The sequence below is a fragment of the Panicum virgatum genome, chromosome 1K, assembly GCF_016808335.1.
Source record: "Panicum virgatum strain AP13 chromosome 1K, P.virgatum_v5, whole genome shotgun sequence".
Classification (NCBI taxonomy): Eukaryota; Viridiplantae; Streptophyta; class Magnoliopsida; order Poales; family Poaceae; genus Panicum; species Panicum virgatum.
Genome location: NC_053136.1, coordinates 34,872,986 through 34,894,308, shown reverse-complemented (window position 1 = coordinate 34,894,308; position 21,323 = coordinate 34,872,986). Strand labels below are relative to the sequence as shown.

The 21,323-nt window shown below is 48.1% G+C and overlaps 4 protein-coding genes and 1 long non-coding RNA gene across 6 annotated transcripts; 3 read left to right on the top strand and 2 right to left on the bottom strand.

Moving 5' to 3' along the window:
* The first annotated feature begins 1,201 nt into the window (after nucleotides 1-1,201).
* On the top strand, nucleotides 1,202-2,132 carry LOC120704131 (abscisic stress-ripening protein 1-like). The gene is made up of 2 exons (XM_039988409.1): nucleotides 1,202-1,571; nucleotides 1,693-2,132. The coding sequence occupies exons 1-2, from the start codon at nucleotides 1,401-1,403 to the stop codon at nucleotides 1,849-1,851; spliced, it is 330 nt and encodes a 109-aa protein (XP_039844343.1). The 5' UTR covers nucleotides 1,202-1,400; the 3' UTR covers nucleotides 1,852-2,132.
* Nucleotides 2,133-5,468: 3,336 nt separating this feature from the next.
* Nucleotides 5,469-7,025, top strand: LOC120704122 (translation initiation factor IF-2-like). Its single transcript, XM_039988396.1, has 3 exons — nucleotides 5,469-5,891; nucleotides 6,051-6,503; nucleotides 6,737-7,025. Exons 1-3 carry the CDS (start codon nucleotides 5,778-5,780, stop codon nucleotides 6,824-6,826), a joined length of 657 nt encoding a protein of 218 aa, XP_039844330.1. The 5' UTR covers nucleotides 5,469-5,777; the 3' UTR covers nucleotides 6,827-7,025.
* Nucleotides 7,026-9,306: 2,281 nt separating this feature from the next.
* LOC120704117 lies at nucleotides 9,307-12,711 on the top strand. Of its 2 annotated transcripts, XR_005687458.1 has the most exons (4): nucleotides 9,307-9,353; nucleotides 10,927-11,056; nucleotides 11,805-12,158; nucleotides 12,247-12,711. It is a non-coding gene; the product is annotated as an uncharacterized LOC120704117 (long non-coding RNA). The 2 variants fall into 2 exon arrangements; XR_005687457.1 differs by having other exon boundaries at nucleotides 11,805-12,711.
* A 552-nt stretch (nucleotides 12,712-13,263) lies between these two features.
* On the bottom strand, nucleotides 13,264-14,633 carry LOC120704115 (tol-Pal system protein TolA-like). Its single transcript, XM_039988376.1, has 2 exons — nucleotides 14,142-14,633; nucleotides 13,264-13,930 (listed from the first exon to the last, which is right to left on the bottom strand). The coding sequence occupies exons 1-2, from the start codon at nucleotides 14,337-14,339 to the stop codon at nucleotides 13,508-13,510; spliced, it is 621 nt and encodes a 206-aa protein (XP_039844310.1). The 5' UTR covers nucleotides 14,340-14,633; the 3' UTR covers nucleotides 13,264-13,507.
* A 3,688-nt stretch (nucleotides 14,634-18,321) lies between these two features.
* On the bottom strand, nucleotides 18,322-20,652 carry LOC120704108. Its single transcript, XM_039988361.1, has one exon. It carries the CDS (start codon nucleotides 19,777-19,779, stop codon nucleotides 18,574-18,576), a length of 1,206 nt encoding a protein of 401 aa, XP_039844295.1. The 5' UTR covers nucleotides 19,780-20,652; the 3' UTR covers nucleotides 18,322-18,573.
* Between the last annotated feature and the right edge of the window lie 671 nt (nucleotides 20,653-21,323).

Here is a 21,323-nt window from a genome sequence, read left to right as displayed (position 1 = left end):
AAACACATTCAGTTATACAACAAGTAGCTTACATGAGTACTTAGACTCCAACCCTCCAACCGAGAAACACAAAAGACAAAAAAGAAAGTGCTGCTTCTTGGAAATAGTCTGTATTTATGTTTGGTTTAGTGCCTTCCAATTGCACTAGAGGCCGGGTTATACAATGTCCTGTATCTGTACAGCATCAGTTGATTCAGTTCCACATTTTCACTGGCTAGTTTTTGTTCCTTAAGAATTTCCACTTGTTGGATCTGAGGAAGTATTTTGTAGAGACCAAGCCCTCGATGTGTTCAAGGCTCCCCTGTTCAGACCACTGGAACCTTATGTAGTATGAATTGAAACTGAGGGACCTCATGTTGCCAATTCTCTGGCACAAATGTTAACAACACCCAAAAAAAAAAGCAATTGGGATCAGATAATGTGATCTGCATCCTTAGCTCTGAAGAAAACTGGCGAGATGGACATTTCCCTTTGGCTCCATTCGGACCGATGCAACCGGTGTGGTGCGTTGAACTGACAATAACTAGGTCATCAGATCACCTCGTGGGTTCACAATGATGGATTAAGACCTCAAATGATAACGCGTTCCCGTTTTCCAAACCCCCAACGGAAAGTGGCAGCCAATGTTCTGGACCTCTTCTCCTCTCATAGCCACCAGCTTAAGGTACTTCCACGTTTGGCTATCACGCGAATGTCGAATATTTATACATTTTAATTTTTGTATTTCTGATACGGATATATGTATATATATGGGTTTCACACTGCGCGAATCTGTGGATTACGGAGCTCTTTATACAGGTTTAAGTCACCGATTACAATTCATAAATATACTATTTAGAAAAATCAAAATGAAGTCAATTTTTTTATAAATCAACCTTATTTAGCTGTGACAAAATTTAAAAAAATACGCCAATATCTATGACATTAAATCAATTTTGCTGGTTAAATCGACATATATGAAGAAGAAGAAGAAGAAGAAGAAGAAGAAGAAGAAGAAGAAGAAGTCGCAATCACGGACCATTTCAGCATCAAACTTTTGATACTGCAGATATTGGTTTGCAGAAGTTTTAAAAGCTCTGGCAACCGCGCGCTGAAAAGATCGATGCGATGCGCAGCACGATTAGGACGCCTGGTTTGTCCCTGGTCAGTGGAACATTTAACAATCGCAAGTGCAGAGATGGCGGTATTTGACTGGACGGTGGTGATGCTATTGGAAGAGCTGACGGAGGGTTCATTCGTTGGTTCTTGTTCCCGTCTCGTTTCGTCCTATAAATAATACCCGGTAGTTTCCCGGTTCATATCCATCACCACACGAAGCTTGATCGACCGCGGCTTTCCAGTTTCCCCCTAGAGATTAAACAGGCAGCTAGCTGATCATCAACGCCCGGAGACCCGCGGCGATGGCTGAGGAGAAGAAGCACCACCACCACCTGTTCCACCGCCACAAGGACGGCGAGGAGGAGGGGGGCGCCGCCGCCGGCGAGGTGGACTACGAGAAGAAGGAGAAGAACCACAAGCACCTGGAGCAGCTCGGCGGGCTCGGCGCCATCGCCGCCGGCGCATACGCCATTGTACGTATAGCTCTCGATCTCTCGTCACTGCTGGCTGCTCTTCTTGCTTATTGTATATGTTTGTGTTCGCGTGCTGAAACTTTAACTGAAACGCGACTCGCTCGATGATATGGCGGTGCAGCACGAGAAGCACAAGGCGAAGAAGGACCCCGAGAACGCGCACGGGCACAAGGTGAAGGAGGAGGTGGCGGCGGTGGCGGCGCTGGGCGCGGCCGGGTTCGCGTTCCACGAGCACCACCAGAAGAAGGACGCCAAGAAGCACGCTGCTGGCGACAACTGATGACGATGGGGCCGAGAGCCTCTGCTCTTGTGCTTCGTGATTGCGAGATTATTGTTGTTTCGCCGTAGTTCTTCTCCTCCCGCCTTTTGCTCCATCGATCCGTACATGTACCATGCGTATCCGTAAAATAATTGTGCTTGTGCGTGCGTGTCAGCTTGCTCCTCGCAGCAGCTAGCTCCGATCCATGCTTGTGTAATACGATACAGTATTTTTTTTTCCCGACGAATGCTCGTGTAATATATGAATACCACCACACTAATACACGCATCGTTCTTACTGCTTGTTTGGTGCCTCATCGATTTTTGATCTGTTTCTCCACTACATTCGATCATCATCCGACGACGCGTTTACTTTGTTTTCGTCAAACTGCTGGAAGAAAAAAATGATCATCGTTTTTCCGCAGGCGTCGAACAAAACGGATTTCATCGGGCTGAGTCGCGGAGAGATAGTGGGCAGACATGCGGGTGCGGCGGGAGGAAAAAACTCGCAAATGTTTGGAGTCGCACGTGTGACTGACAGTTAAATCATCACAAAAATATTTAATAATTATTTTTTGTTGTTGGAATAGTGGAACAATTGTTATTGTTCGTGCAACAAATAAAAATTATTTTGGAATAAAAAAAATTATTCCGAGACAAATTTGACTAAATTACACATGTGGACCTATTTGTTATATCGATTTAGGCCCAAAACACATAATCTCGAGTGGGAGGGACTTCTGCGACGTGACTGCGCCCAGTCACGAGCGCTACGCCGAGGAGCGTCCCGAAAACTAGGTCCATTTTGGGAAGAAAAAAATTTATTTTTACCTCTTGAACTTTGCGTCGAGTCCACATTTTCTTCCTGGATAATAAATTATCAAACTGGACTCCTTGAATAGTTGAACTCACGATACCAGTAGGGGCGGATCCAGCAAGTTGGAGGAGGAAGAGCAGGAGAGCCTCTCCTGAACTCAATCCAGCCTCCGCCACTAGATACTGAACACATGAGCTCCATGGTTGTTTTCTTTTGGTGGTTTGTTTCATTTTCTTTTATACTCATTTTGGCTGAATTTTAAAAGAAATCAAGATTATAAAATAGAAAATTCAATTTTATTGGACTCCATCTAAGTAGGACTATGCAGTAAATATATGATATGACATAATTTGGTAAAAAAAATTGTTATACTTTTAGATACATATTTTTCTATAATTCATAACTATAGTTTGCATGATCCAATTATGATAAAAAAATTTATGATGGGCTAATCATTATAAGCTTGAGTTGTAGTAAATATTTCATACTCATTCGATCATTGTATGACTGAGAGGAGAAGAGGGAACAAGTTGGGCTGTTAAATAGGCTGGATAATGCCAAGGAGAGAAGGATGGAGTTTAATGAGATGTGAAGAGAGTTTCATCACCATAAAATCCATCTGATACAGTTATCTAGTTCTCAGTCTAAGTAACTGTGTGCATGAAACTCCCACTCAGATTGAAGTTAGGATTGTTTTTTTTTCATACTGGACCTAGTGCCGCCCGTTGGGCCAAATCCATTTGACCAACTATACATCGGGCAGCCGGAGTAGCGGAGAGAGAGTGGGCGTGGCCTGGCTGCCCTGCTTCGCCGGGTCGTGCAACGGGGGCCCAATGTTCGTTTGCAGCAGCGAGGAGGAGCCCGGGATTACTCCAGCAGCCTCTCGGCATCAAGGTTTTTTTTTACCGACCGTTTTGGTGAAACCGTCGGTAAACCGGTGAAATTCAAATTTCAAACAAAAAATGGCAGTTCAACCGGTTTTCACCGGTTAGCCGACTGGTTAAACCGGTCCGGTTTGAGTGGTAACCGGCCAAATTCAATTTTTTTTCTTTTTTGGTTTAAATTCAAATGCCCGCAATTTTTTCTTTTTAGCCTAAATGAACCCTCTAACCCTCTTTTGTACTACTTTTATATTAATACAATGTATAACATGTTTTACATTATATTTGTATATTTTTATATGCACGCTTTTTTGTTTAACTTCAAATGCTCACAAAGTAAACTAAATAAACGAATATTTGAAAAAAATTGACACCATTAGATTCGTCGCAACTTGAAGTTTTTTTAGAAATTTTCCGGGAATTTTTATTTTTTTAATTCAAATTTGAATTTGGGTCGGTTTGAAATCGGCCGGAACCGGAACCAGTCCGGACCGTTCCGGTCGGGGAAAAAATCCATGCTCGGCACTCGGCGGGGATGGATAACACGGGCGGCGGCGCCGCCGCCTGCCGCCGCCGCGCTGCTGCACTGCACCAGGGCACGTAGTCCGTGGCGCCGATCGGCGAAATAGCGACGGATCGGTGACGACGACTCCGGCAGGGGCAATCAGAGAAGGACGACGAAGAAAGCGACAGAGCATGCGCGCGCGCGCGTCTAAAACCTTGTGCCCAGACACGCTGTGGGACGGACCGCCGCCATGGCCATGTATTGTGCTGCTGCTACGACACCCAAGTAGTACAGCATTGCTCATCATCCGTCCGTTATAAGCGGTCGCATCGCCATTCATCAGCGTGTAAACATCCGCATGATGACACCATGATCGAGTCCTTCCGAGCGCTGGGTTTGCTGGTGTGCGTGCGTTTGGACGTGTGGCGCGACGTGAACTCGAACAGGGCCACGGCATCCGTCCCTGACGGACGCCGAGAGAGATTCCCTTCCCCTTCCCTCGACAACAGCTGATGAAAAGCTCGTCGGTGGCGGTGGGGGCCCGCCGCCGTGGGAGGAGGGGAGCGGGAGCGGGCGAGCGGCGATGGCAAGGGAACCAACCAAACCAAGTTAACCAACCGACGCGAGTGCGTGAGCGCCCGTGCTAGTCATTGATGTCGCAATTATCGGGCCCCAAAAGGCGCCCCCGGAACCCACGCGCGCTCTGACCGCTCTTCTCCCCGGCTCCCGCATCCCCATCGGGGCTGTGTTTAGATGGAGGAAAAAGATGTGAAAAATCACATCGGACACTGTAGTATAATGTAGAATTTTTCGTTTATTTATGTAATTGTTGTCCTACTATGACCTAAATAGTCTCAAAAGATTCGTCTTATCGTGTACATCAAAACTATGCAATTAGTTTTTTTTATTTATCTATATTTAATGTTCCATGCATGCGTCATTTACTATATTTAATATTTTGATGTGATGTCGATGTGATGGAAAGTTTGGAATTGGGGAGAAGTTTTTTGGAACTAAACACAGCCCGGAATCCCATCCCGGATCCGAAACACGGAGCAAAAGGCCTTGAAAGCTCAGACAACGAAACCAAAGCCGCGACTGGAACCCCACGCGCAGTCTGCCCAGCTCAGCTCCACCGCCTTCTCTTTGTCCGCGTCTGGGAGCGTGATTAACTGCCCCCCAAACCAAAAGGCCCGGGTGATTAGCTGCAAATCCACATGAGGATCTGGCCGCCGATTAGCATAACCATTTGCCCCATCATCATGGTGCCCGAAAAGAAAAGCGCCCCAAGGCCTCTGCTGTGCTGCCGCCCGGCTTTGTTTTCTTGTCACCCTCCTGCGGCAGGCTTTGCTTTCCGTCTGCCTAGCGGTTGGCCTCTTGCGCAGCGCATGGTGGTGGTGGTGGTAAACCAGCCGGTGCCTCTGCGTGCGTGTCCCGTTGGGCTCTGAGCGTTGCTGGCTTTTTTAGCCTCTGGCACGCCGCAGCACCAAGCAACTCGCCACCATCGCCAGTGCACTGCGCTAGCCGCTCTTTGCTGCTCCCCACCACCACGTACGTGTGCCTGGCCAGTGGCCCTGCCCACCACCCACCCACCCTTTCCTTCCTTCTTCAACGACGCCCTCAAAGCCAGGCTTTCCCACTCGCTTCAGTAGTGCCTCACTGCTGCACATCGCAGGCCACCAACCCAAGAGCTAGCACCAGCGCCGGCACTGCAACAAGAGCTAAGCCGCCGGGTCGGAAGGGGAATGGGTGCCGCCGAGACCGCGGCGCCGTGCCGCGTCCTGCGACGCTCCTGCTGCCGGTTGTTCCTCGCCCTGCTGCTCTGCTTCCAGGTCCTGCGCACGTCGCAGGCCTTCGAGGTACGTACGTCACCACACCACACGGCTGACCACCATTGCTCTTCAGCCAAGTTGGCGCAGGCGCGCAGCAGCAGCAGCGACGCTGCTGCGATGCAGGAGAGGAGTGATGAATAAGCGCCCGGCTAACTATCGTGTCTCTGCAATGTGTTGGATGATCAGCTGCGCGGCGGCGGCTACGTGGAGGCGGAGAAGGTCCCGCTGGCCGTCATCGTCCCGGACCCCTCGCCGCGGCTGTCCGGCTTCTCCCCGGCCCCGCGCGCGCCGCCGCCGGCGTTCGGCGGAGGCGGCGATGACATGCGGCCCAGGCTGCCGACGGAGCGCTCGCGCCGGGGCAGCGGGGAGGCCAGGCGTAGTAGCGCCGCGCACCCCCCAGCGGCCGCGGCTTCCGCCTACTCCCACCACCAGGCGCCCGCGCCGTCGGCTGCCCCCGGCCCCACGCGCGCCCCCGCTCCCGGCGGGCCCGGGGCGCCCGCGCCGGCGCCGGACTCCGCCGCCCGGGGGAGCGGCGGCGGCTCCGCATCCATCAAGAGCAGCCCCGCTGTGCCGGTCCCGCGCGGCGTCATGGACACCGCCACCATCCTGCCCATGCCGGCGCCCGGCGAAAAGCGGCAGGTACGTAGCCGTAGCGGCGGTAGCGCCGCTCCCACGGCGACGCCCGCCCATGCATGGCTCCATCATTCCCCACGCGCACTTTGGTGGCTTTAGAGCACCTCTTATTTTTTTCAAACAGTATTTTTTTTAAAAAAAACTCATGCACATTTCCTCCTTTTCCATTTTTTATCCTCTCTTCATCTATCCAACTTGTTCTAATCTTGGTGATGAACTGATGATGTTCTTGGTTGCAGGAAGTGGGATCTGCCACTTCGGTTGGAGCCGGCTTGGTGCCGCCGCTGCTGCTGGGGCTCACGGTCATGATGGCATCTTTTGGGCTTTAAGCTGGTAGATCCGTAGGAGATGCGTGCGGTTTAAAAGTAGTCCTACTACTAGCACTCACTGTATCTGTAGCAGAGATAAAGCTTCTTCCTTTCTCTTCTTTCTCTCGCCTCATTGTTGCTTTCTGCGCGCGGCTAGCTAATCCTCTCCTCTGTAAACAAAGCTCGTCTTCCTTTTTATCTGCCACGCCCTTTCTTGTCATCCTTTCTATGTTTGCTCGCCGACGTGCACCAAAGCGAAAAGCATTGCGCGGTATATGCAGTGACAGTGTGGCACAAAAGGCACGTCAGTGATCCAAAGAAACAAAAGGCAATAAATCTTCTTTGGTGCCGTGTGTTTGGATGGTAAATTTGTTTTGATCCCTCAGTAATCGCCCACCAATCACCAAATGTAACTGTACTCCATGGCCCATAAATCTTCTGATCAGTGTCGTCAGTCAATGGGAGGGAGCAGGGCCGGGATTATACGACGGCGACCTCACTAAGTACTCGTGACAAGTACGGTGCACAGAGCGCACCGCCAAATTAATCAGCTACAGTATTGAGCCCTCGTGAGAGACTCCACGGATGGATCAGGCTAGCAGGGCTTGCCAGAGGATTAAGGGTACTGGACCTGGTAATAAGAGGAACAATTAATTGACACGAGGGTATATCAAGGCAGGGGCACGGCGCGGTTGCTATATATCGCGCGCGCTGTAAACTAATTTATTAAATTTATATACTAACTTGTCTGTCATGTGCACATATCTTGTACGCCCACTATATAATCTATTTCTTTATGTTCCATTTTTATTTCTCTTTTATTTTACTTTTTGATTATTATTGGACGTGTTATTTTATTTGTTTGTAATTTGTCTTCCACAATCAGATTAATTTATCCATATTTCTAATAACCGATCTTTAATAATAATTTATTTGTCATGTGTTTGTTTCAAATGTATTTATATTTATTCTTTCAGTTCATATAATATGTTCTAGTGATATTATTTTTTGTTTGATGAGTTCATATAATTTGTTCTATGAGTAAAATCTTTTGTTCCGTGAGTTTGTATAATTTTCTCCGGGAATATATATATATTTGTTCTGTGAGTTTGTGTAATTTGTTTATAATACTAAATTATTTGTTCTGTTTGTAGACTGAATTGTTGGGCAATGTTAACTCTCTTATTTGTAATATTCATTTTCTAGTATTTACTTTGAACTATCAAATGTTCGCTATGTTTAATATTTTGTTCGTTGTACATTATTATTTGTTCATTATACTAATTTTTTTTATTTGTACATATAATTATTTGTTCGTGCGGTTATATTATTTGTTCCCAGAATCTGAAATTAACTATTTAGTACTAAAAAAATATTTTAAAAAATATTGTGTAAATATAGACAAGTGTGGTCTTATTTTGAAGATTTTGTCATAAGAAATATAATGGTGTAATTTAAATTTTATTTGGATGCTCGGTTTAATAGTTATAGTTTTTATAATTTCGTATCTATATGCATGTGGGTGATGTCATGGTGGTTGTCCTCTTCCGAATGCATGCAGATTTCTCTCATTAAATATACATGCAAACGATTACCATGGTGGGCCGATGGCCCGTTATTCCATTTCTTCATGTGGGTTGGCAGATTAATCACAGTACCTTCAGGTGATGGGTTGGAAAATCATCGCCTGGAGCGATGGATATTCACGACCGGGGCACGGTGAGGTCAAGGCGCAAGTTATCCGGCACGACTGCTGGGTTTCACGGGATGCAGTGTGCCTAGGAATAGTAGGAACCAATGGCTCAACGGATGCAACGTATTAGCTACTAATGATGCTATTGGCATGGGGTTAGGGTGTTTGAAGTGCTGTTGGGCATTTTAGAGTTGTTTAAAGTACTGTTTGTGTTATATAAAGTCGGATCCATCATTACAACAAGTATGGAATGCGTCGGATTAAACTGGAGCTGGAGAAAAAGAAAACTTAATTGGACCTCACCAAGGCCGGGTACTGTTCTTTTTCCTCCCTTTGCAGCCCAGCCCAGGGGCAGACAACACAATCGTCGAGAGGGCAAAAAAAAGCCCCCGCAAAGCGGCCCGTGGCCCATGTTCGCTGTGCCGGCGGCCTCCTTCTCCCGAATCTCCACCACCACTCGCAAGGGAAAAAAAAAAACTCTGAAGCGTCTGCTCTCCGAACTCCGACTATGTCCCCTGTTACTCCATCGCCGGGAACGCGACGCCCCTCCCGCTAGGGGTGGAATCGAGCCGAGCCTCGATTTTTTTCGAGCTTTCTTCGAAATTAATATATTCGTATTTATTATAGTCTCCCGCGTTATTTAATATGCAACTTCAAATCGAGCATAACGAGCCGAGCCGAGCCGAGCCTGCCAAAATTGACTTTTGTTCCAAATCGACTAATTTTTATTTAAAAAAAAATGAACGTAATCGGAGCAATTTTGAAACGAGTCACTGAGCCAGCTTAACGAGTTTTTTTTCCAGCCCTGCCTCCCGCCCCCGGGTCTACGGATCACACCTTGAGCTCGCGTCTCAGGTAACACCGCTTTCCACCATACGGCCAGCCCCGGATGGTACGGATCGCCTCCAACATCTAGATTTACTTCTTTCGGCTCCGAGTGTGGCTCGCTAAGTATCACCGATACGCGATACGCCGATACGGGTACGGGTACGGCGATACGGCGATACGGCGATTTTCAAAAAATAAGGATACGCCGATACGACAAGTATATATTTTTTTAAAAATGTAAATTGCCAAATAATTCGTAAGAACGAAATAGATAATAAATATTACATTTCCAAAGAGCCAACATACGTAGTAAATGTTCAAGTTCAACCAAATATAGCTAAATGATTAGTTCAACCTGGATGGGCCTACGTTGATGGGTCCCGATGCTCTTTCAAATGAGGTGTTATTGGCCCAAAAGTATCGGACGGAGTATCGGGAAGTATCGGACGGAGTATCGGGAATTAAATCTTTTATTTTTAAATCATAATTTTTCGATACTTCCCGATACGCGTATCGGGCCGTATCGGGCCGTATCGGGGCGTATCGCCGTATCGCCGTATCGGGCCGTATCGGATACGGGTACGGCATCCATTTTGAAGTATCGGTGATTCATAGGTGGCTCGTTGCGATCGAGATAGTCCACCTCTGATCGCTTCTAGTACATGTGCCGCCGTCGGTCAGATCAGTTAACCTTGTTCGGTCGCCCCGGTCGGGCCTGTCCGATCCTGTAGCCTACGCCCCGCGGAGCTTGGCGTCAGATTGGATGTTCTTCTAGCTATAGGTTGAAGCCTTTATTCTTTAACTGGATATGCTTTTGCTTTTAACGATGTGGGGTGAGCTTTCAGGCATTTTCAGTAACAATATAATGCTGTTGCTTATTGCTTGTCTAGAGGTAGTGTTAGTAGGAATCCACGGAAACGCCGCATGCCAATTTTGTCTGCGGTCTCACTCCATTCCTGCGTTTGAGCAAGATGGCATTAGTTGAGACAGGTATGCCGTGCAGTATGGACTGATGGCAGCAGAAAGGGAGAAAAGGAAATGTATTACTACCCTAAGGCCTGGCAGTAATCAACTGCACAAAGAATTTGTATCCCCACTTTGTGCTGAAGCTATACCTGATGACGAGTTGGGTGACCCGACGAACCCGGCCCGGTCAATATGCGGGCTGGGCTCAAAACAAAATTTTGGACACGCAACAAAAATCGGGCCGGGCACGTGCTGATTTTTTTACCCAAAACCCGAAAAACCTGAGCCGACCTAGGCCTAAAATCCAGCCCGGTGGTTGGGTCGGGCTGGCTTCGGGCAGAAGGAAAAAATACCGGATTTTTCTTTGACCCGACCCAGCCCACGATCAGGTCTAGCTGAAGCTATTGTGGTTCATGTCTAACAGCTTTAATGTATGTGATAATGGTTTCCTGGCTTCCATAACATGTTCAGAAGTCCTTGTCGTTGACTTCTTCATGTCTGATTTTGGCTTGTTTCTGACTTTTGATCTTACAGTGAGTCTTGTCATAATGCCATTTTAGGATTTTACCATATGTTCTAATTAGAGCACTGTTGTCCTTGTGGTTTTGATTTGTGCTGCAACATCATCAAAAAGGGAAGCAAATAGTTCAACATGAAGGCCGTAATATTTGTTGGAGGATATGGAAGTCTGACTTCTGCCTTTGACATACTGTATCCCGAAGCTGCTAGTAGATTCTACTAACAAACACATCATCTTCCATCAGGTATGTGGATATGTGGGCTTCTTTTAATTCAATATAAGAGAGTCATAAACTCATATTTCATATTAGTAGATTATGTATGTAATTAGGTTCAGAATTTTGTAGGCATTGTTTCTTATTTCTTTCGGTCTTCTTAACATCAAAGATCGGTAATATGTAAAACACACAGACAAAACTACGGAGCTGAAATTTGCATTTTGGTAAAATCAGATAGAATTTTCTTCATATGCAGGGCATCAGTGATGCCATTCACATAGCATCTCAATATTGTGTAAACTTGTATAATTGAAAGTTGACTCTTCTCCCATGCTAACCACAAGTTTTTCCATATCATCCTTTCGTGTCATTTATTCCACCTCTCAAGCTCCTATCAGAACCAATTTTTTATTACTAATTTATGTTCAGCCTCATGATGTTGATGCTCTAGCTGTACCAACCATGTGAATCATTGCACAGATGACTTGCACATCCAATTATGCATTGTGTGCTCCAAACAATTTATTCTTCGAACCGATGTGAAAAAAGATGCTTTGAATCAATTTTTCTTTTGATGGTAGAGCAGATTGAAGCTTTGAAGCATGTTGGGTGACAGAAATTGTTCTAGCCATCAATTACTGTCCTGTCCACATGTAAACAGCATAAAGGATTAGTACGGCAAATTTTTTTTGAATAATTTTAGTATGGCAATTTGGTTATTTGCATTCCAGTTTTCATGCTGTAACGGGACCACCTGCCCCTCTTTTTTTTTCAGGATATGTACAACTTCCTGATGGATTCTGTGGAGAATCTTGGCGTGAAAATCACATACTCACGAGAGACAGAGCCCTAGGGATGCTGGCCCTCTTGTTCTTGCCAGGGATAAGCTTGTGGATGGATCTGTTGAACCTTCTTTCGTCCTAAACTGCAATATCATTTTGAATACTCTTTTGCCTAGCTATTATGATTTCACAACAGTATAGCAGCAGTTCTTTTCTCCCACCAAATCAGTACTAGCCACCAACCACCAGCCACTAGCCAGCCAACAATACATTTTTCTCACAGCAAATCAGCACCAGCCACCAGCCACAGTCAGCAGAGCATAACAGAGTGAATTATGGCCACGAAGGTAAATAGCTGCCTTTGCTGTCTCCATTGTCGCGGAACCATTTTCCTAGGTACTGACTTTTCTGTCAAGCATGGTGTTGTGATTACAGAGGAGGTAACAGGAAGGGTTCAACGTTTTGTGGAGAAGCCAAAGACATTTGTTTGTGGGTGACAACGTTAACGCAGGCATTTGCTTGTTGGAGCCCTCCACTCCGTCCTTGACTGTATTCCGTTGAAGCCAACGTCATTTGAGAAGAAGTTGTTCCCTCGAATTGTGGCCGAGAAAGAAGCTCTAGCCATGGTTCTTCCACAGTTCTGGATGGACTTCACCGGCCTGCAGCTGTACCTGGGTTCAGTCAGGAAGAGCTCACCTGGCCGGCTAGCCAGGCGAGCACGTCGTCAGGGACGTCCTGGGGCATGATGGAAGAAGGCTGTTTTGTGAGCTCTGCAACCGTTCCACAGCTGGTCCAAGAACCAAGACATTGGTGAAGACTGAAGAGACCAGGCTCTACAACCGTTTGAACGGCTTGTGCTGTATGAACTCTATCATTCTTCTTCTTAACTAAAAAAAAGCAAGGTACAAAATAGCCCGTTAATAGCCCGCTATTGTCCGCTATTAGCTTTTTAAGAGATCTCCCGTTACGCTATACAATATTTGTCCGCTATATCCGCTATAGGGGTTTTTTTATAGGATTTAGTGATAATAAATGTCCGCTACTTCCGCTAAAGATATAGCCAAAAGAAATAAAGAATCAATATAACTAGGGTGGACCATAGACAAAGCATCACGGGCACAGTTAGGCAGTCAAGAGACGTGTTGAGTCTATTTTAGAATGTTAGACCAATGATGCTTCTAATTTTGTATGTATTATGGACGTATGACTGTGAAAAGTTTGCTGAAATTGGTTGCATTACTGATGTTATTGGCCATATTATGCATATTTTTTTTGCAAACCGCTAAATGGATAGCTCCGCTATAGCTTTCGCTATAGCTCTCTTAGCTTTTTGGAAGGGCTTCCACTAAACGTCTTAGCCCGCTATTTTATAGCTCGAAAAAAAGATACGCATCTCTATTGCGTATCCTTGAAATAAAATTCGTGGGCTCTCCAATTTGTGTGTACACTCGCTTTGATTGCCAATGCAAGTTGTTTGAATCATTTGCAGTAGCAAGGACAGCTTGATACTCCTAGAAAAATCTGTTTAAACAGTAACATAATCCAGCGATGCACAACCTGGTCCACAACAACTGCCCTCCCAAGTCCCAGCACTCCAGATCAGCTTTGCCAGCGCAAGCTATCAATCTCACCACGCCATTAGAGCGCACCTCACCAATAGAAAAAGAGAGAGAATCGCAAGACAGTGTCCATGTTTTCAGGCAGATGCATCATCAGCAACCTTGCCTTCCTCGGCACTCGGCGGCGCAGCAGCAGCAGCAGCAGCTGGAGCAACAACTTGGACGACCGAGTCAGGATCGACACGCTTCTCTTCTTCCGCCACCGCCGGCACGTCGCCGCCATGCGGATCGTCCTTCAGCTCGCCGCCCGCGCCGTCCTGCTCGGCTGCGGCGGCTGAGGCCTGGACTGGTGCTTGCGCTCCCATCGTTGCTGCTCCGGCGGCGCCTGCGGCGGCACCTGTTGCTGGCTCCACGGCCACGACCTTCTCTGCCGCCTCTTGATCAGCCTCTCCATCACCTATCGCTGCTCCGGCGTCGCCGGCGGCACCTGTTGCTGGCTCCACGGCCACGACCTTCTCCGCCGCCTCTTGATCAGCCTCTCTATCAGTAGTCTCTGCATCCTGAGGAATCAGGCAGCAAGTGCAGCGATTGGTTACTCGTTCATGTTAATCCATTGCAGCATCATTTGCTAAGTTTTTTTTTTGGTGTCATTTGAAAGAAGGCAAGAAGCATATAGCTAGACAGCTGAAACTTGGTAGGACTCTAGTAAGTTATCTGGCACTGAAGCAGTAGTAGTGAAGGAAACGAAGCTGCTGCTCAGTGCTCACTCACCTGTTTGAGCAGGTCGCTGAGGGACCTCCGGCGGCTGGCGTCAGCCGTGTCGGCCTCGGCGGCAGCCGGGGCCACCCCGTCGGCGCCCTTCGCCTTCTCCTCGCTCGCCACCGCCGCCGCCGCCGCGGCGTCCTCCGCCACCAGCGGCGCCTCGCCCTTGACCTTGAGGTCTCCCGGCTTCGTCGCGCACGCTCCCATGGCCCAAAACCCGGAGGAGTCGGAGAGGAGGCTCGTCCCAACAGGCAAGGAGAGACGGGAGGGCAAGGGAGAAGACAGAAGAGGGAGACTGGGAGGAGAAACCGCAATGCGGCGGCCTATATGATTGTAGCGAGGCTGGAGCTGCGAGTGGGCGATGTGGCCTTGCCGCCGGCCTCGGCATCATCAGCGCCGAGAAACTGCGAAAGCGTGCGAGGCTCAGGCCCCATCAGCACTTCAGCAGGGTCAGGGCCCCTCCGGCAAGCGTCCTGGGGCGCAGGACCCGCCCGTCCGGGCAGCTCGCGTTTCCATCGCTGTACAGCACAACACAGCGTGCTTCCCCATTGCACATATGAAATTCTAGCACTGCCATGTTGCAGATTGTTGTAATGGACTTGTTTGGTTTGGCAACAAAATTAGCGCGCACTGAGAAGAGAATCTCACATGCATGAAGTACTAAATGAAGTCTATTTGAAAAATCTTATTAGGAATGGGTGTAACTTTTCGCGACGAATCTAATGACGATAATTAATTGATGATTAACTATAGTGATGCTACAGTAACTATTCTCTAATCGCGCAGTCAAAGACCTCATTAGATTCTTCAGGGTCACTAGCACGGGGTTCTGAAGTTAGTTTTGTAAATTGATTTTATTTGACATCATAATTAGTAGTCAAAATTATTACTATTTCTAACGCGCTACAATGTTAGTGCGAACCAAACAAGGGCTACTGGGGCAGGAGACTCTGATGCCCTCTCAGGCAGCATGCTCTGTAGTACAGCTGCTGGCCCGTGCTGGGCATCTTCAGGACGACAGCGCGCAGAATTTCCTGACTCTACAGTCCACACCACACCTGGGACCAGCCTTTGCACTCTGTGGATTTTTCAGACACAAGTGACTGCCTGTATTTCTTGGATCCCATATGCAGAAGACGGTGCCTTCAGTTCTCGTTGCATTCGTGCGCGGTGCGCCAGGGGCACTATTCCGGCATGACCACGGCACCACGCCCAGGTGGCTATTCCCTTGCTGTTCTAGTATTTCCGGATGCAATGGTAGTTGCTGTATCTGGAATTCTGGATCAGAAAACATCCAGTCCGTCTGAGACGGATGCGCGACGACCATTTCCCACCATGATTGTGGTTCCGTAATGTGTCTCCATCAGAAAACAAAAAAAAGTTCTTTTCATGAAAATGCATAGCTTCGACCTCAATGTGGTAGCAGACACTAGGCAACACTGATTTCAGAGGCATTTCGCCGGCAACAGCAACGACTGAAAACCAATGTAATCACACCATCTCCACTGCATACCGTTTCACAGACACCACGGGCGTGTTTGATAGGGTGGCCCGTGGGCTCGGCTGCGCTCCCGGGAGCCCAGTCCAGTGTTTGGCTCCACTTTTGTCTCCCCGGCCCGGCCTGCGGGGGCCAAAACCGAACCCTCCGCCTGGCTGCTCACGTACGCGAGAAATCGGCGTAGCTGGGGAGCTCGGCTCCGCGCGGCGCAAGGCGGGCAATTTCGGCCGGCGGCGGGTGGCTCGCGCGAGCTCGGGCGGGAACAGTGAAACTTCTCGCACAATCCCTCCTCCGCGCGATTTCCCCCGTCCCTCTCCCTCACTCCAGTACTGTGAGACACCAGCTAGGGTTTGGCAGTGGTGTGCGGCGAGCAGGGCTTCGTCCCTCGGCGGCTTCCTCTCCGTTCCCCCGCCGCGGTCGTGCTTGTACTCGGCGACGCACCTCCTTCCTCGCTGGGACTCCGGGCGACGCGCTTCTTCCTCGGTGCCGGTGGTCACCTAGGGTTTGGTGCGGACCGGATCTGCTCCCTCTTCTTCCTGCTCTTCGGGTTCCTTTGCCTCCTCCGAGCACCCCAAGGTGAAATCGACCACCAATCCTCTTCCTTTCTTTGTTGGCATGCTGCTGGGGTATTTGAGGACAATTTGGTATTGTAAGAATATTTGTAGCCTCTGTTAGTCACGTTTACATTTCTGTCATTTTGGTCATGTTTGATTGTTGTCATTGTCTTGGTGGACCAAGAGGGATTTCAATGGCCTATGATGCAAAAATAATCATTGAATTACAATTGCAATCGGTGCTTTCTTTGAATCACATGCACCTATTGTGACTGTGAATTGTGATTGTGTAAAAATTATTGTGACTGTGAACCATGCTATTGTGATTGTGATCCTTGGTATTGTGACCGTGAACCTTGGTATTGTGACCGTGAATTCACCTTGGTATTGTGATTGTGAACCTTGGTATTGTGACCGTGAACCTTGGTATTGTGACTGTGAAACTGGTGAATGGTGAATTGTGACTGTGAAGGAATAATACCTTGGTGTAATTTTTATGAGTGGTCCATCAATCCAATACCAGTAGAAGGAACAAGATGGTTGCCCAGTCTGGCTCGGCGCCAAACACCACCCCGAACTGGCAGTTAGTGGTGGTTGGGCTGCTTAGGGTTCAGGGTTTAGCAGCCCGACTCTCATGTGCTACCCAAACAACACCTGGGGACGCCCAGGCCGGGTTGGGCCACTGCGCCAAACAAGGATGGGTGGCCCGTTGCCACCAGACTGCTGGCAATGGCCTGGTCGCCGGGCCGGACTGGCCACAGCCACCCTTCCAAACACACCCCACAAAAGTTTTCTCAGGTCAAAGCCTCAAAAGCAGCCGGACCTTGTTTATCAAAGAATAGAAAAGGCAGTTGGACCTCAAAGGCATCAGGTGCAGAGCCTTAACCCTTTTCAGCAAAACCAGGCCCTCTTGTCTGCCACATCAAGAAGTAGTAGGATCCGATTATTACACGCAAAAAGGTAATAGCATCACAACCAACAAATTACTCACAAAATCAAACACACAGCATTGAACATAGCTCGGAGTTTAGAATGCATGGATGGAGTTCTAGCCCACCGACTGCCAAATCAAATGCATAACCTGCATGTTTTTCAATTATACGAGCTCATGGAAATGAGCTGGTACTGCTACTCCTGTATGTTAATCCAGAAAGACTTGTGATGTAATACAATCAGCATGGTACCACCTTAAACATCTGTGAAAAATGGTTTCTCAAACTGTGCAGTTAACAGCACCTTAGATCAAGTCAACCTGGAAACCACGGTGATGATATCAAACACTCCAGTGATATCAATGTAACAAGTATTAGCCAGGACAGACCTTGCTGTTGCAGAGATGTCAAAGAACAATAACAGTAGCAAACGGAAGAAGAAATACACTTAATATACAACTCAACATAGCATCCTACAAATACACAACTGAGGTGGTTAACAAAGTAATGCTATAGCATTATCCTATTCAGGCGTCAAACTGGTACCCACTGTATACAATTGCCCCGAAAGCAGCAGTCGGACCTCAAAGGAAGCAATTATATACTCTTCATCCCTTTTCGACAAAACTGGGCATTCTGATCAGGAACTACTGTCACCTAACAAAACTGGGCATTCTGATCAGGAACTACTGTCACCTAACGACATACAAAGTGGACACTACATGCATCAACGAAGCATCAGGATATAAACAGAGGTAAGAAAATGAGTATAAAATCTTTTGAATGTTCAACAGCAGTAGGCTTGTAGCCCACCAATTGCCCAAACAAATGCAGAACATGCATCTAAATGGTAGCTTGTAGAGATGAATAGCTGCTAATACACTAGTATTACTTTACTAGTCCTGAGATGGTCAATACAACATACAATGCAGCAGGCCAGCTGAGCTATGCAAAAACATCAGTGAAAAACCACAGGATTTCTGAAACTTAACAGTGAGCTTCCTTACCAACCTGGAAAACATGGAAGATACAAACTCTAGGTTGACATCAGTATAACAATGACATTAAAAACGTGTATTGAGAGAATGCCCTCATTTCCTCAACATCATATACGGATATCCCACAGGAGTATGAACAGGACAGATAATCGGATAATTGGAGAAATGTCATAATAATGACACCGCAAACAGAACAGAAAATACACAGATCAATCAACACATAACACATCCAATTGCAGAGAGGTGGATAACATAAGTAACGATAACACTAAATACCACATTCAGATGTCAAACTGTACTTACTGTAAGACTAACACTGGAAGAGTCATTAACTTAACCGATATGCAGTTAGCTAAGATGAAAATTTATGTAATACATCCTAATATCTAAGCTACTGCGATAAACAAAAGGATTACCAGCAACTCTAGATCTTCTAGTTCTACCATTTCCATCATGTAATCAGTAAATCCTCTTTGGTTTGATGCCCAGCTCAATTTCCTTAAGCTTCAGCTCCAGCTCCAGCCTCTCATTTTCCAGCTCCATTCTTTCATTCTCCAGCTTCATCTTCTCCAGCTCCCTGTCCTTCTCCTTGCAGGACCTCAGCCACTTCAAACGGCTCTGCTTGAGTTTCAGCATCTCCTCTTTTATCTTCAGGCGTTGTGTCTCAATTTGAACTGCAGTCATACCACTAGGACTCTTCTCTGCAGCAGAACCACCAGTTCCCTCAGAAAACATTTGATTCATGTCAATGGCAGCAACTTCTGACAGATGAGACCCACAATGTCCCCCCTCATGGTCATGCTTCAGCTTCTTGCTGCCACGAACTCTGTGATGACGATGATCTTCAGCACTGAACTCCAGATCATCATTGAACCCGTCATCCTCGTCATCTTCATCAGAAAGAAACATCTGATCATCCTCATCATCGTATCCAAACGAGCACTTCTTTCCCTGTTCACCTGGGCTCCTAAGCGCCATACGCAGTGACCTCTGAAGGGCTGGATCATCAAGCAGGCAGTGCCGGTTATGGTTGTGGTAGGAGCACATCTCCTCGTAGTGCAGGTGCTTTGAGCTCAGGTGCTTCTTGGCCTCCTCCTTGAGCTTTGCAGATAGGCTCACCTGTTCAAGGAGCGCCGGTTTCTCAACAATCTGACAGGCCGTACCCCGGCCAAGGATCTCGGTGAGCCTCTTGTACCTCTTGTTGAGGTCGTTGAACTTATCCTCGCACTGCTGCGGTGACACGGAGAAGTCCCTCTTGGTCATGACCGAGGAAACGAGCCTCCACTTGCCCTTCCTCTTGAGCATGGCGTGCTTCTTCCTCCCGCTGCTGCTGCCGTGGTCCGCGTCGATGTCCTCGTCGATGTAGGCCACGGCCGACACGAGCAGCTTGACCATCTCGCTGGTCCACTTGACCCGGTGCCACTGCGAGGCCGGGGCCGCCGCCTTGCCGCGGCCATGGTGGTGGCCGTCGTCGGCGTCCTCCTCGGAACTCAGCGAGGGCTTCACCGCACCCCCGAACCCCTGCATCTGGTTGGCGGCGGGGGCAGCGAACGCGCCCTGGTGAACTTGAACCACCTGGGGCTGGTCGGCGAAGTGGAACGGCTGCCCCAGATCGAAGGGGGCCCCGCCCGGGATCAGGGCTCGCGGCGGCAGATTCCCCTCCATCTCCGATGAGAGAACGCCCGCGCCCTCCGGCCTTGAGCACAGAGCACCCCAATCCCAACCAAAGACCAAGAAGGCCTTTGCCCTTTGGATATTCAGCTGGCTCCAAAGCCTCACCAAACTCGTGAGCAGATGGCTGCCAGCCGGCCAAAAGCCGCCGCCTTTTCTTGGGCGGTGGAGAGCTTGCTGCGGGATTTGTGGGGCGGGGAGGCGGAAATAGCCAAAGCTTGCGGCTGCTGGGGTCTGCACGGCGCGGACGGCTGCTGCCGCTACAATAATGTGGCACGGCAGTTATGGCGACGCAAGAACCGAAGCAAGCAAGAAAGGGGAATCCTAGGCACACGAGAAATCCCTATCCTCGAACAAGAAATCCTAGAGACCAAACCAAGGAAGGAGGCGACGAGCTAGGATTGGGGAAGAACCGTACCGAGGCGGCGGCGAAGGATTTCCCAGCAATCTCGCGGTGGAAAAGAATGCAAGCTCGAGGCCGGGGAGGAAGAGCGAATCGGGTGAGGAATCGCAGCAGCTAACCTGGGCGGAAACGAAAGGGGGGCCTCAGGCGCATCTAGCAAGGAGCCAGCAGCTTTCCGGGATTTCTTTTGCCCATTTCTTCCTCCTCCGCTCGGCTCGGTTGGTGGCAACTGGCAGCAGAGGAGATACAGATACAGTCGGGCGGGAGGAGAAGCTAATGTTGGAGGCATGGTAGGCGAAAGGGGCAGGCGCTTAAAAATTGACACGCTGAGCTGATTAAAAAACGCTGGAGCCTAGACGCTTCCAGGATCGCTTGCAAATTGGGAGTAAACAACGAGAGGAGAGCCGGCAAGTTGGGCGCCGGGGATGATTCGGTGCGGAGCATTTGGGCATTTGGCCTCGCCGGGGGAGTGTGTGCGGCACGCACGCAAGAAAACGTAGGCAGCGCTTTCGCGCCGGGCCCGACTGTCAGAATGAGAGAGATGAGTGCCGAAGAAAGCGGTAGATGGGGCCCTTTAATCAGAGGGAGCTGCTTGCCCAACTAACAATCATTGGGGCTCTTTATTGCATACTGTGTACAGCTAAAACATTTAAATATTTTTTTAATCATGATATAGGGTCCATTTTCCAGTCATATATCTGGCCTAAGTTGTCTCTTAATTGGTATGCTTACAATAATAGATTCGAAGCATTTACACTTTTCTAGTGCTAGATTTGAAGCCCAAGCTATACGTTGTGCTGTGCCTATAATAATGGATGTAAATCATTTTGAAATGAAGTTAGCGCATATGTATTTCTTCTCTTTCCTATGATAATCATAAAAAAATCCTACATGTTGGTTGACGGTGGTTGTATTATCATGGGATCCATCGAACCTTGCTGCTGCTTTGCTGGAATATGATGTGGTGGGTCGTTTTCGGCAACTGATGACGTCACGGGATTAGCATTAGAGCGATGGTTACCAACCTGCCTTCCTGCTCGCCACATTTCTAAGCCTACAAGTAGGCTTTTTATTATATATATATATATATATATATCTTACTACGATACATACTCTAGAAGAAAAAAATTGGAGA